Genomic DNA, 14,219 nt, shown 5'->3' with positions numbered 1-14,219 from the left:
CACACACACACACACACACACACACACACACACACACACAGCAAATTCTGCACCTCTCTCTTAAAGGTTGCTGTATGCCACGCAGAGGTTGCTGCCAGATCCAGCAGCAGCCTGGTGAGTTCCTAACAGGAGCAGTGGAGATTGCCTGCTTGAGTGAGAGGGGTGTGACTGTACCTGAACTGGCTGCAGTGTTACTTGCAATAAGTGCACAAATGGCACAAGACACAGAGCTGGGATTTTTTTCTTGTGTGACCAAAGTGCTGTGTGACACTGGCATGCTTTCTGCATATTGTCATGTTTATCTTCAGTGTTATTGAGACACTGAATTATAGAGTATCCTCAACTGGAAGGGGCTCACAAGGATATTCAAGTTGAACTCCTGGCTCCACACAGAACCACCCAAAAAGCCAACATTCCCTCTGAGAGCGTTGTCCAAATGTGAACTGCAAGTCTAATTACATTTGCATGGAGAGTTCATTCTATATACTTTAAAATCATCTGACACTGACAGAGCAAAATTGATAAAAGAGATAAAGGGATAATATATTTATTAGGATAATATATCCTAAAGGGATATATTACTTTTTCTCTCTGTGATAAGTTTGTTTGGTGTTTCATGGATATTCAGGGTGTGCATTTGTTTACTTTCCGCTGTTTTCTTTGTGATAAATTCTGTCCTCAGCAGCTTTGTCTCCACCTGAATGGAAAGCACAGCTCCCTCAAGCAGCCTGGCCCGCAGCTGCGGAGCTGGCATTGTTTGCTCCGAAGTGCTGCAGTGCAGGCATGAGCCTCTCACTGTGCTTTGCCTCACAGAATAGCCCAGGTTGGAAGGGACCTCAAGGATCATGAAGCTCCCAAGCCCCCAACACATACAGGGCCACCAACCTCCCCATTTAATGCTAGACCAATCTGCTCCGGGCCCCATGCAATCTGGCCTTGGACACCTCCATGGACGTGGCATCCACAACTTCTCTGGGCAGCCTGTTCCAGCACCGCACCACTCATAGTAAAGAACTTTCCCCTGACTTCCAGCCTAGATCTTCCCTCCTTCTACTTAAAACCATAGTTCTTGGGCCTTTATAAAATGGTGGATGTTACAGCACAGGGAAGAGAAGCATTGCAGTGTCTTCGTGCACGTCTTTGAGTAGTAACAGTGGGATGGCAAGCGAGCTGCCTGCCTTCCTGCTGTTCCTCCCCGCTGAAGTTCATCTTTGAGCCAGACCTTCCTGGCAGCACATCCGTCCTCACACTTGGTTGCAGTGTGGCTCAGTGCTGGACCAAGTCCCAGGAGGGGAAGTGCTGGAGAGCAAAGAGGTGCACCTCACTCAGCCTGCCTGACCTGGAGCAGGACCTGCCTGGCTGTACCTGGCTGTGGAGCACCAAGGGATGTGTGCACAGCTAACAGAGGCCAGGACCAGCAGCCCTTCTGGCCTGGCATCTGTGCATCTTGGTATCAGACCTCTCAAAGAGAGCTGCTTCCCACCTCCTTGCTGCATGCTGCCCTGTGAAGGAAAGGCACTGAGTTCACTACAAGGTCACTGTCCAAACTTTGCTCTCCCAGAACCTGATACTCTGCAATCAGCAGACTGAATGGCCCTCTGTGACATCCAGTAGCTTTCTGGAACATGTCCTTTTATTGCAGATTCCTTCCTGGCTTATATTTACAAGCAACGGTGGTGTTAATTTGTGGAAATGAAAGTGAACAAGCCTCAGATATCCAGGTGACAGCATTAAATGTTTGCTTTGTGCTTATCTTCAAATACACAAAGTGCTGTTCTGGTGCGATTTTAAGGCCAAAGTTTTGGAGAGTGCCAGTGGTATTATTCACTGTGGATGGGAATGACTTCATGAGGTATGTAATTTAAAAGACAGTTTCTTTTTCCATTTTACAAGTCTTTAAAGTGTTGCTTCACTTTATTTGCTTTCCTCTTAATGATGCTGAGAGCTAATTTTAAGAATAAATGAGGCAGTTGGGTGGGTGCCTGAAAGAATAGCATTGCTCTTGCAGATGTGTGAGCTGTTTTGTATGTTAGACCTAAGGAATAATCCTGCTTTGTCACTCAAGGTTGCACTCCGAGCACGTGGTCCTCTTGCTCTGAACAGTGATGAAAAAGTGGAGCTAACGTGAGGGTGAGCTGTGAGTGCTGGAAATAGCAGCTGGGTGCCAAGGGATACGGCTCTGCCTTCGCTCTGCCATGTTCTGCTCTGGCTGCCCCGGTCCTCATCTGGATCCGGTTGGCTGTTGGCAGAGGTCGAATGCTTCCTGAGAACAAGTGGCTTCATTGTTCCCATCTGCTCACGCTCTGCCCTTTGGGCTCATGGTTCGTGTTGGTAGCATGGAGGAGGACCATGAGCACCAAATGAAGTGCCGGCGCTGTGCATCACACCCCAGGTCAACCCAAAACAGCAGAGCGAGGATTGATTTTGGGGTGAGTCTCGTCGGCTCGGCTCAATTTCATGGCTCCAGGTCCTGTTTGTGTAGGGCAGAGTGCAAAGCTTAGCCACACTTCAGCTGGGTGACCTTACACCTTTCTGGTGAGAGTAATGTGTCGATCTGTGGAATCCAATGTGAAAAAGGAAAATCCGGATCTCCCATTGCCCACAGCTGTGGGTGCCCCATCCCTGTTGGTGCCCAAGGCCAGGTTGGATAGCCCCTGGGCAGCCTGAGCTGCTGGAGGCAATCAGCCCACAGCAGGGGATGGGGATGTGGGCTTTAAGGTCCCTTCCAACGTAAGCTGTTCTATGATTCTGCAATCCATGCTGTAACTCTCCTTATGTTCATTATTTGCTGCGGTGATAAACACAAACTGTCTTCAGCCGAGCTCAGCTTCCCCCAAGCAGTTGTGAGGACACAGCACTGTCCTCGTGGGGAGCAGGGGATGGCTCAGCCCCTCATGGAAAACTGCTTGTTCCAATTCAGGTGCCTAAAACATTGTTTTTCATAACAATTTGCCTCCTACTACAGTGCCTGCGTACAGATCTGGCCTGGTTTTCTGGAGAGCATGTGTGTTGTTTCCTGCCTACTTCCTTCCCTCCCTTGAAATTTTGTTTTGTTTAGGGCTTTTTTGGCATTACTTCTTCCTATGATGGGAATTATTCTGCAGGGCTGGACTGTGTGCTCTGTGGCACAGGAAAGGCACTCATTGCACAGCAGCACAGACCCGATCCCACCGGCAGAGGTTTTCCATCTCCAGCCGGAATTATGCAGGAATCTCCTTCCTTTTGTGCCGGGGCTGATTGCGATCTCTCATTACCTTTCCCTTCTGACTTGTGACGCCAGTGCTTTATGCAGAACAGTGTAGTAAAGAGACCAGTCTGGGACAGGTCTGCGACAGAGCACGATCGATATTCATGAAGCCAGGGAGGAGATCTCTGTGCCAAGTTAGGCACCACGCCATCCACCCACCATCCCTGGGCAGTGGGGATGGAGCAGTGGGGCCGGAGCATGGTGATGCAGTGTGCCATTTTTTACGATGCCCGCCATTGCCTTGAGCACAGCAATGGATCGTAGGCCGCCTTATCTGAGGGACGAGGTTTGGTGCCGCTGCTTGGCACGGGCGCTGCCCACATGTTCCTGTCAGTGACCTTCCTCTGGGCTGTGAGTGTGGTTTGTGCTGGGAATACCCTGTCCCAGCTGGAGAATCAGCTCTTGGGGAAGCGTGTCCTTGCTGGGGCTTGTTGAGATGATGGCAGGGGGTGTGATTGGCACAGAGGTGTGGGTGCAGACCTGCTCATTGCATACCACAGGAGCTGGTAGAGTCTGTGTGCCCCGTTACTCAGCACAGAGCAGTTACAGAGAGAGGAAAAGGGCTTTTCTTCCATGCCTCCCAATAGCTGCCATAGGGCAGGCACTGTCCCAAGCACGCTGCTGGCACCAGCGCTCTGTGCCCTGGGGCAGGGGGGGAAGCACAGCCGAGCTCACGTAATGCAGGGCTGTGTGGGAGCTGCCTTCAGCCAGCTCTGTTACCTAATGCTGTTTTGATGCACGGATTCTCTCGGAGCAACTCAGATCGAGTTGACTTGTGCACCTCTGATTTCTGTTTGGCTCTTAACCAGGGAGAGGTTAATGCTATCAGTTTGGTGCACCGGTGGGGAATGCCACTGGGGGTTGTTCATGGTCACCATGGAAGAGCGGGGAATAGAAACTTCACCGCACCCATTTCCAGCCATCTGCGAACATCACAGCATTGAGAAATACCTCTGTGCCCTGGTGGGGCACTTGTCTGAAGTGCAAACAGAGCAGCAAAGAGCGTGGAGCCGTGTCTCCCTCTTATCTCTTCTTTTAACTCCTTCCACCCTGAGCCGTTCTGCACCTGCCTGGGGCTGGGAATGCCAAAGCTCAGCATGACGCTGCTCCTGGCTCCCGCTGGGGCTGAGCGTGGGGCTGGGAAGCAGGCAAGGTTTGCTCCCACGTCCAACAGAGCCGTAAGGAAATTGCAACACGTCTTAGCCAGCACCTGCATAACCCAGCCTCATGCAAGGGCTCTTACCCAGGATCTGACTTTTCCTCCACTCCATAAGCACAAGCCACGCCACAGATCGTGGCAGCAAACCCAGCACGGCATTTCCTTTTGTGCCAATAAGCGCTGATAAGGAGGTGCAAAGTGGGAGCACGCTTTGTTTCCTCCCCGTGGGGAGCGACGCCCAGCAGCAGCAGCTCCCAGAGCTGCACCTGTTTTACCGCAGGCAGCATCTGCTGGGGTTCCTGCCGTGATGCTGAAGGTCGTTTCCAACGTCAACCATCCCCATTTGCACAACGGCGCCCGGTGAGGCTCTGCAGCAGGAAGGTGGGAGTGGTTGGAGCAGGTTGGAGCTGTCCGGCGTCATACAAAAACCTCCGTAAATAGGCGCGCATTCTTCTGCCTCTCCCCTCCCTCCTCACGTATTACCCATTGATTTCCAGATTATGCTAAAAATAGCCGCTATTTCCTGGCTGGGAAACGTGTCCCTGAGCGGAGCATCTCTACTGATCCCAGGTGTAGGGAGCAGTGGGAGTGCTTCTGTGAGGTTGGGCTCTCTGCTGGCCAGGGGGATGCTGTGCCACCTTCCCCCATTCCCAAACCCTCTGTAAAACACAGCAGTGCTTTGTTATGGCCATTTTGTTGGAGACTGGGGATGGAGAGGCACTTGAAACTCAGCAGCACCCGAGGGCAGGGCGGCCCCAGACACCTCAGGCCTTCAGACAGCAAATTCCTCTCCAAATTCCTCCTTTGGAGATTGTGAGATCGCTCGCTCCGCTTCCCCAGGGGAGCACCTGCATGTGTGTGTGTGTGTGTGTGTGTGAGTACAGCTCCACTTTGGGGTGCGCTGCAGGTGATACCCACGGGCACACATCCCCACGCAGCAGTGGGACTTGGTGCTGCCCACTCCCAGATCTGTTCTGCACATGGGTTTCCCAGGGCTGCAGGCGGAGGGGCAGCTCATTGAGCCCCCCCAAATACAGGAACAGAGGTGCTGCTCTCATCCCTCTCAGAGCCCTTTTGCTAGGAGAACAGGGCAGAGCCAGGGATTGTCCCGCTAGCAGCTCGGGATCCTTTTCCTTCTCAAACACATCTATTTATTTTTCTTTGGAGTATTTTTCTGGATGTTGCTCAAAGGCACCGGGCTGGCCAAGCCTTCCCACCACCCTCCTGCACCCGGACTCAGTCCTGAAAGCCGCTCTCTTTGCACAGCACTGATGTTCTCCTCTTGGATGGAAGCCCGGAGCCGTCCCCACGCCTGGGAAGAGCTGGGGGGCTCAGCGGGAGCACGGCCCCAAGGCCGGGAAGAGTGGGGCAGTGTTTGGGGCCAAGCGCTCTGAAAGGGCTCAGTGTGTGAGCTCGGTGAGTCAGTGGCGGTGGGAGCCAGCGGGCAGGGATTGCTGCTGCAGGAGGACATGAATATGATGAGTGTGGAGGGCAGGCAGCGCGGCCAGGGCTGAGAGCTCGCTGCTGGAGGGGCCGCGCTTCACCTGGAAAATCGAACTGATGAATAATGGCTGCTGGGTGCTCGGGTCCTGGGCGAGATCCCAGCGGGATGATGGAAGGGTTTTCTGCTCTGAAGGTCGAGGTCAGTCTCATAAAGCAATGTCGGGCTGGAAGTGGCACGTGCTGTTGCAGTTTTGGCTGTGTGAGAGCATGCAGGAGCCAAAGTGTGTCCAGGAGGCGAGGAGAGGCCACTCGGCTTGAGCTCCCCACGGCCCCTGTGGGCACAGAGGGTGTGCAAAGAGAGTGCTGCAGCAGTGTTAGAACTGGGTGTGAATAGGAAAGGCATCCCAGGAGGATATGCTGCTTTATGGGGCTTCGGTTGACAGAACTCATACTGAACTTTGCTGAAAAGTCCTGCAGGTCTATTTCCTCCTGACGTAACTGCCTGCAGCCCCATGTGTGGGGTTGGGCAGAAAGGACATATCAGGGATTGGCAGCCACCCCAGTGTGCGATGTTCCAGACCCCATCCTTCCACCACCCCTTGGTTTTATTGTTTGATGGGGCTCTATCCTGCAGGAATGTGCTTTGCTGGTACTGCTGGCTGCTGACGTGTCTTTGCCACCTCAGTCGCCATGCTGCCCTTTGTACCAAGCTGTCCATTCTTCTGTCCTTCCCCATTTCTCCCAAGCTCTGTGCAGGTGCTGCTCCAGGCTCCCACCTTACAGCAGTGCCCCTCAAGGTCTGTGATTTCTGTCCTACACTGGGGTGAAGCAGGCTGAAAACACTACATGGAGCTTAGCCAAGGACCTGTGTGAGCTGTTGGTTCATTCCCCACCCCTGGCACAGGGGTTGGATTGGTGGGGTCCGGAGCATCCCTTGGGCAGAGTTGGGGCTGTGGCTGCAGCCCTGTTGTGATCCATGGATGCATTAGCTCAGTGGCCACCGCAGCCCACAGCATGACTTCACTGTCGGGTGCACATCCCAGCATGGAAACCAAACCTCAGGAATGCAGCTGGGTGTGCCGGCGCTGTGCTCCTCACCCAGGGCTCAGGCATGGCAGAATGGCAGAGAGCCCCCCGGACCAGCAAAGTGCAGTGCCCCCTCCAAAGAGCTGCAGCTGAGCACGGTTTTTGGGAGGAGACGCCCAGGAGCACTAAAAAACCTGATGGAAAGTTGCAGCAAACCGCTTGGCTCTGGGCTGTGCTGGAGCCTGAAAGCAGCAGGGCTGCTGGGAGGGGAAACTGAGGCACTCCCGGTACACCCCCCTGGCAGGGATGAACCACGGCTGCTGGTAGATAACCACGTGGCAATTGGGAGCTGCCCGCTCCCAGCAGCCACAGCTCACCCCACTGCCCAGGGAGGGAAATATTCCCCCCCCCTCCCCGCCACCAGCCATGGTTTCCCCGTGAGCAGCGGCCAAGCAGCAGCTAGAAAACACATAAAAGGCTGCAGAGGGCTCGTGGCAGTCCCAGCTGGATCCAGCTGTGGGCTTAAAGCAACAGCACTGCTACAGCAGGAGAAGCGAGAGTCACAGGGGCACACCTCCAGCAGGGACGGGCTTCATTGGGAGATGGGGCTCCTGACCTTGCCACGTCACCTCCCAGCTCTGTGCCACTGCAGGGGCAACGCAGTGTGAGCTTTGGTGCAGAGACCCTGAAGAAGTGAGGGGTTCAATTTCCTTTTCTCGCCTGTTTTGGGAAGAAATCATGCAAATCCCAGGGTTGGGTGCCCAGTGGGGCAGAAAACCCCCCCTGGTCCCTGCCAGTGACCCAAAGTGTTACTGGGCTGCTGTGCGTCGGGCTGAGCCCAAGGCCCCGCTCTGGTCATTGAAGGACCAGGGCTCATTTGGGCTCCCTCAGGTTGCACCCTCCTACAGGAAACCTGGTTCCACAGAATGGGTGGGGGCACTGGGAGGAGATGGGCTGGGTTTCTGGGTGTGTTCTTGGTTGGCAGAAATGGAATAAAGCAGAAAAAGAAGAAGGAAGAAACCCCCAAACTGAAAATCCCGCAGCAGGAGCAGTGAGTCGGCTTTTCCCAGTGACACAGAACCCAAAGCGCCAGTGGGAAAGCACTGGCTGGGTCAGCATGCCACAGGGAGGTCTGTGGGGATTGCATATGCATTATAAAAAAAGCTCAAGCCTTAAAGTAAAAAAGGAAAAAAAAAAAAAAAAAAAGAGAGAGAATTTAATTTAATCCAAGTCTGCTTGGATTGGAAACTGTGTGGTTTGCAGGGGAACATCGAAACGAGACATTTTGGCATCATCCCGCTCCTCTCCCTTTCCCTTTGCTCGAAACGATGCCATGCAGATCCAAAGCAATGCCCTATCGGCCCTAAGTGTCACCTTATAGCCCCAGAGTGATGCCCTACAGCCTCACAACCCCACAGCATTCTGCCCCCTCCCTACCACACCTCCCCTACTGTCCCCCTGATCACTACATTGGGTGCTGCTGACATGGGACGAGGGGCACAACCCGAGCACAGAGTTGAGCTGCAGAGGCTCTGTGACTCCCAAACACTGCTGGGGAGGAGGTACAGCACCCATTTTTCACCTCTTTGGGTTTTGCTTTCGGCAGAGGGGTTCTGGCTGCTCGGGTAGAACCAGTTTTCTGGGCCAGGAGGTGAGGGAGTGCAGGAAGCAGCGAGGTGTGCGGAGGAGGGAAAAATGAGGAAAACACTTTGGGTTTGCTTTGCTTCCTCCTTTCTCAGGGTGAAATGATCTTATAAAACAGGAAACTGAAAATGTGGCGTTTTGTCCCAACCTTCCCCACTCAGTGATGAAGCAGGTGTCAAAACTGCAGCTTCATTTTGAGATTCAGCCTTGAAAACAGGAACTGGAAGCATCAGGAGTGCGTAGGACAGCAGGTTTCTGTCATTAGCAGCATCAGACCTGGCACTAATTGGGTGTTTAATTACTACTGGCAGCAGAGAGGCGCACACCCAGCCCAGCCCCAGCCTGCACTTGGCATCTCACATCCTGCAGGGGTGCCCGAGGCGCAACGGGGACACGGGGAGCCCCAGCACTGTCCCATATCAGCAGTCCTGCAGTGTCCCCTGGGGCTCTGCCCGGCTCTCTGCCAGCTGACCGCCCTCCCCCCGGTGCAGTGCTGCTGTCCTTGTCCCCACTGTGGTCCCAGAGCTGTGATGTGAGGAGATGGCCGCTGTGTCTTCGGGGCTTTGCCTTTGGCATCCCTTCGGAGCTGTTGGTGAAGGTGAGTCCCCAGTGGACTCTGCCCTTTGCTATGAGCCCCTCTTTCCAGTAGGATGGGCTCGAACTTCTTGGCATCCCCATCCTACGTGGCAGGCATGAGGCCAAGCACTGCATCCCGCTCCAACCGGGTGGATGCTCGACTCCCTGATACCCGTGTGCCCCACATCCCAGCCTTCCCCAGGGTCACGGCACAGACTGTCCTATGGGCACTGGGAATGGCCAGGGAAGGAGCAGGAGGACACGTGGTGCTGGGCGGTGTGTGGGGTGCTGCTGGGCAGGGATGCCCGGGGAGCTGCTGCGGTGGGACAGCTGCACGCTGGGATGAAGGGAGAGAGTTGGGTCTGGGGATGGGGGGACGAGTTGGGTCTGCTTTCTCCTCACACTGCAGGACCTGGAGGTTTTCTGGAGCCTTTTGAGAGGAGAGGGCAGCGTGGGTCCCCCGGGAGGAATATGGGGGCTTTGGGAAGAGGTTGAGGTGTCTCCGTGGAGCAGGAGGGGAAATAGTCCAAAAGATTTCCTGCGGGTTTCCCAGCCAGGACGGAAAGGCGACGGCGGGGGGTGGGCAGAGGGGCAGGGCAAGAGTTAAGCTACCTGCCGGTCCGTCCCCCTTGGCTCCACCTCGTTGAGAGGGGAGGGAAAAGGGAAAAAGGAAAAAAAAATCAAAACCGGGGAAAGAGGAAAAGGAAGAGGGCAGAGCGCACGGACCGCGTCCCGCTCCCAGCATGTTCCAGTGGTGAGTGTCAGAGGGGGGGGGGGGGGAAAGGGTGGCGGCTGTCCCACGTCCCCACGTCCCTGAGGGTCGCTCCGTGCCGGCACTCAGCCGGGGGGCTCGGCTCTCTGCATCCCCAGCGCTGCGCTCTTGTCGCACCGAGGGGACGCGTCGGTGGCATCGCGGGTTGGGGACGGAGAGTCGGGGGCACGGAGTTGAGGGGACGGCGGGTGAGGAACAACGGGTCGGGGATCCGTTCAGCTGCTGTTTTTTGGAGGGCTTCGGGGTTTCTCCACCCGACTGCGGTGTTTCGGCCGTTGGCAGCGCCAACAGAAGGGCTCTGTGCTGCTGCCACTGCCCCTTCGCCTCTAATTAAGGGGCCGGGAAAAGCCAAACAGAGCGATCCTCGAGTGCTTAAAGGGGTTTTCATGCTGCTCAACAGTGGCAATGTGCCCCGACGGGGAGGGAGGACGAAGAGCCCTGAGTGCTCGGAGTCTCCGCAGCATCGCCACCCGTAGGGCGACCTCCCCACCTCCCGGTCTCTCCGCACACCGCTGTGGCCAAATCACAGCGACGCTTAGAGCTTTCCTTGAGGGAGAAAAGGCAAAATTGGAGGAGTGTATCCAATGCCCTCAACGCGCCCTCGACAGCACCGACACCAGTGGGGCCGGTTGGGGCCAGTGAGAGCCCGACCAGGACGGCTGGCGGTGCCCAGGGACACGGTGATGGTGCCGGGGATGTGGTGTGGATATGAGCAGGGCTCTGGGGCTGGGCAAAGCAATTCCCATGCCATGGTGGACCCCAGACGCTGCCTCACCATCGCATTCAGCAAATTGGTGGGTGTGGGGTCTTGGGAGAGCAGAGTGGGGTCTTGACCCCATAACGTGATTCCCACCTCAGGAAACCAAAGGGCGGAAGGGCTGGAGGTCAGGAAAGCCCAGCGTATGGTTATTAATCCTTGGCCCTGTGAAATGCTGGGTTTGGAGTGGAAATCTCCCATGGTTGTGGCTCAGGGTCCACACGTCCCCATCGCTTTCCCAGGCCAGGATCAGCACAGTGGGGTTATTCTGAGAGAAACCCAAGTGCTGTGGGGCAGGTGATGGGGAGAGGTTCTGACCCTGGGGTCCAAATGGGATTAAACTGCTGCCACGTTGGAAGCAAAGGGTTTCTGAGAACAACCTTTGAGTGGGGATCACAGAAGGTTAAAGGCAGTGGGGCGGAATTGGGGCTGCTCCCTCATCAGTCTCAGGTGAGTGCCCACATATAAAACCAAATGGGAGCTTTCCATTTGCTGGTAATTGCTCATTTCCATGCGTGCCCTCACAGTCTCCAATAGCATTCATGCTTTTCTCATGTAAATATGAGGCTGAAAATGTTCCTTGTGCTGAAGGGCAAAACCAGAGCCAGGAGTCCCCAGCTCCCAGTTTGAGGTTCCTCATTTCATAGTCCCTATTGCCACCTGCAAGTGTCACCTGTCCCACAGGGGTGTGACAGTGGTGATGATGATCTATTTCAGGCTGTAGTACATCAGGGCAGGGAGTTACCCAAATTTAGTAGAAATTACTCCAGGTAAAGCAATATATACTGAAGTGCAGGTACATCATGTGCTCACCGATGTATGCAGTTGTCTATGTAACTGTTTTCAAGTGTTCCTGATACAGAGTGGGGCTAAAGGACATCACAGCTCTATGCTGCTGAGTCCCGGTGAGGTCAGGGCTGCCCGGGGATCCCACACTGCCTTTGCTTTGGGCACATTCCTGCAGTGCACACTCACAGCTGTGGCCAGCTCCTGTTTTCCTGCCCTACTATTGCTGTTTCTTTGTTCTGTTCTTATTAAGGATGTATTGGGCACCCAGCTGCAAACCTCAAGGATGTTTCTGCAGGTTCCTAGGCAGCCTAGTGGTATTTTTCCACCACCGTTGGGCTGCTCGGATGATCCCTAATGCAGTGCCGTCCCCAGCCCTGGGGCACCCAAGAGCAGAGGAAATTGGTGCAGCAGAGCCAGCTGGGGGGCAGCCAGGTGCTCGGGGCACAAACCTGCCTGGCTTTGGTATACATGGGGCAGTAGCTGGGGGGGTTATTGGGTGCGGCAGCAATCACTGGGTCTCTTTCGGGCTGCAGGATTTGTGGCTTCCCATGATGGCCCCCAGTTCCTTCAGACGAGCCTCCCACCGCTGTTTTCCTCTCCTTACTCCTATCTCGTCCCTGTAGGAGGAAGACCATCTACAAAACAGTCTGCCTGTCCTTCCTGCTGGTGATCACGGTGACAGTGCTGCAGCGGGGAATGGCCCCCAGCCAGTTCCTGCAGGGCCAGCAGCAGAAGGAACTGCCTACCCCAGAGCCCCTGAAAACACAGAAGAGAGACAACGCCTTCTCCATCACCAGCACCTTCTGGAAAAGCAAAAAGGAAAAAGCTCCAGGCAAGGAAGAGGACGGAGGCATGACAGAGAGGCAGGTGAAATCATGGGACATCACCACTACCAACTGCTCGGCCAACCAGAACTTGAGCAAAGTGGACTGGTTCAAAGGGCTGGAGCCCAACTTCCAGCAGTTCCTGCTCTACCGGCACTGCCGCTACTTCCCCATGCTGATCAACCACCCCGAGAAGTGCAGCGAGGACGTCTACCTGCTCATCGTGGTCAAGTCCATCATCACGCAGCACGACCGCCGCGAGGCCATCCGGAGGACGTGGGGCAAACAGAAGGAAGTGGGGGGCAAGAAGATCAGGACGCTCTTCCTATTGGGCACAGCCTCCAAGGAAGAGGAGAGAGCCAACTACCAGAAGCTGCTGGATTACGAGAACCACATCTATGGGGACATCTTGCAGTGGGATTTCCTGGACAGCTTCTTCAATCTCACGCTCAAAGAGGTTCACTTCTTGAAGTGGTTGAACATCTACTGCGACAACGTCCGCTTCATCTTCAAAGGGGACGACGACGTGTTTGTGAGTCCCGACAACATCCTGGAGTTCCTGGAGGACAAGAAGGAGGGAGAGGACGTCTTTGTGGGGGACGTCCTCTACAATGCCAGGCCGATCCGGAGGAAGGAGAACAAGTACTACATCCCCAGTGCTCTCTACAACAAAAGCATCTACCCGCCCTACGCGGGTGGTGGAGGCTTCGTCATGGACGGACCGTTGGCCAAGAGGCTGCACAAGGCCTCAGAGACGCTGGAGCTGTACCCCATTGACGACGTCTTCCTAGGGATGTGCTTGGAGGTCCTCAAGGTGTCGCCCGTTGGGCACGAGGGCTTCAAAACTTTTGGCATCGTGAAGAACAAGAACAGCAAGATGAACAAGGAGCCGTGTTTTTTCCGGAGTATGTTAGTGGTTCATAAACTGCTGCCTCCAGATTTGATCCAAATGTGGGACTTGGTGCACAGTAACTTGACGTGCTCAAGAAAACTCAATGTCCTTTAGCTCATTCTCTCTGGAGAGCTGGGACTGAGTGGGGACATAACAAGTGGGACGCAACGAGCCTCTGCTTGTGGCATGGCAAGGCTTGTGATGGTGGTTGTTCCTGTACTGTAATGTGGTTCGCCTATCTCCAGCTGGGTTGGGGGTTGCTGAAAATGAAGAAAGGGAAAAAAGAGAAAAAAGAGAAATCCTAGCACAAAGAGGGAAGGGAGAGAAAGAGAGGTCTGTGCCCTGCAAGAGGTACCACCTCCAGGTGGGGCTGGGGGAGGCAGGAGGGGATTTGTGCTAGATGTTTAGGGTCTGGCTACCCAGGAAATCTGCTCCAAGGGGGTCAGTGGTCTACGTGCACGTGAGCACTGCTCAGAAGCAAAGGGGAATGTATCTGTGCCTGAAACGCCTCCTCCGTGGTGTGTCATGTGGGGGGACACAGGGTGGGCACACCCTGCCATCGCCAAGTGCAGGGTTGCACACCCCCGTGTCCCTGCATGCTGTGGATGTACACAGCCACATCCGCAGCCCTGAACACGCACGGCGAAACGCACACATGTGTGTGCTTGCTCTCTTCTCTCTCTCTCTCTCCTTCTCTGGTGCCAGACATTGAAAGGAAAAAATTTCTACTACCTCAAAGGTCCCCCTGTGCAGTGCCTTTTTTTTTTCCCCCTCCTTTTCTTAATGTGTTTTGGAAAAGTGCCTGTTTCATTCACTCCAAGTCTGTATGTTCCTCAGGTTAGAAAACAAACAAGAAGGGGTGTACAGCAGCCAAAGGAGGCACTGTGGTGCCAAGCCACACCACTTCTCCTCTGCAGATGTCCTTCGTCTGCTGGGATGAGCTGCAGATTTGAAGGGAAAAAAGAGAAAGAGCTCATTTGTGTCCTGGGCTTGGCTGTTGGTGGCGGCGCTGGGGGCTAAATGATGATGTTTGGTGATGTTCCGTTTATGGTGACATTGATTTATGATGCATCCAAAGGAGCCACAGCCC

At 54.7% G+C, this 14,219-nt stretch overlaps 1 protein-coding gene across 1 annotated transcript; it reads left to right on the top strand.

Annotated features, from left to right (window-relative positions):
• Positions 1–9,798: 9,798 nt before the first annotated feature.
• Positions 9,799–13,861, top strand: B3GNT7 (UDP-GlcNAc:betaGal beta-1,3-N-acetylglucosaminyltransferase 7). Its single transcript, XM_042820327.1, has 2 exons — positions 9,799–9,849; positions 12,037–13,861. Exons 1-2 carry the CDS (start codon positions 9,839–9,841, stop codon positions 13,241–13,243), a joined length of 1,218 nt encoding a protein of 405 aa, XP_042676261.1. The 5' UTR covers positions 9,799–9,838; the 3' UTR covers positions 13,244–13,861.
• The last annotated feature ends 358 nt before the right edge of the window (positions 13,862–14,219 follow it).

Source organism: Centrocercus urophasianus, unplaced genomic scaffold (assembly GCF_019232065.1).
Source record: "Centrocercus urophasianus isolate 14NV4802_14NV808 unplaced genomic scaffold, USGS_Curo_1.0 seq_19, whole genome shotgun sequence".
NCBI classification, from domain to species: domain Eukaryota; kingdom Metazoa; phylum Chordata; class Aves; order Galliformes; family Phasianidae; genus Centrocercus; species Centrocercus urophasianus.
This window is presented reverse-complemented; position numbering and strand designations above follow the sequence as displayed.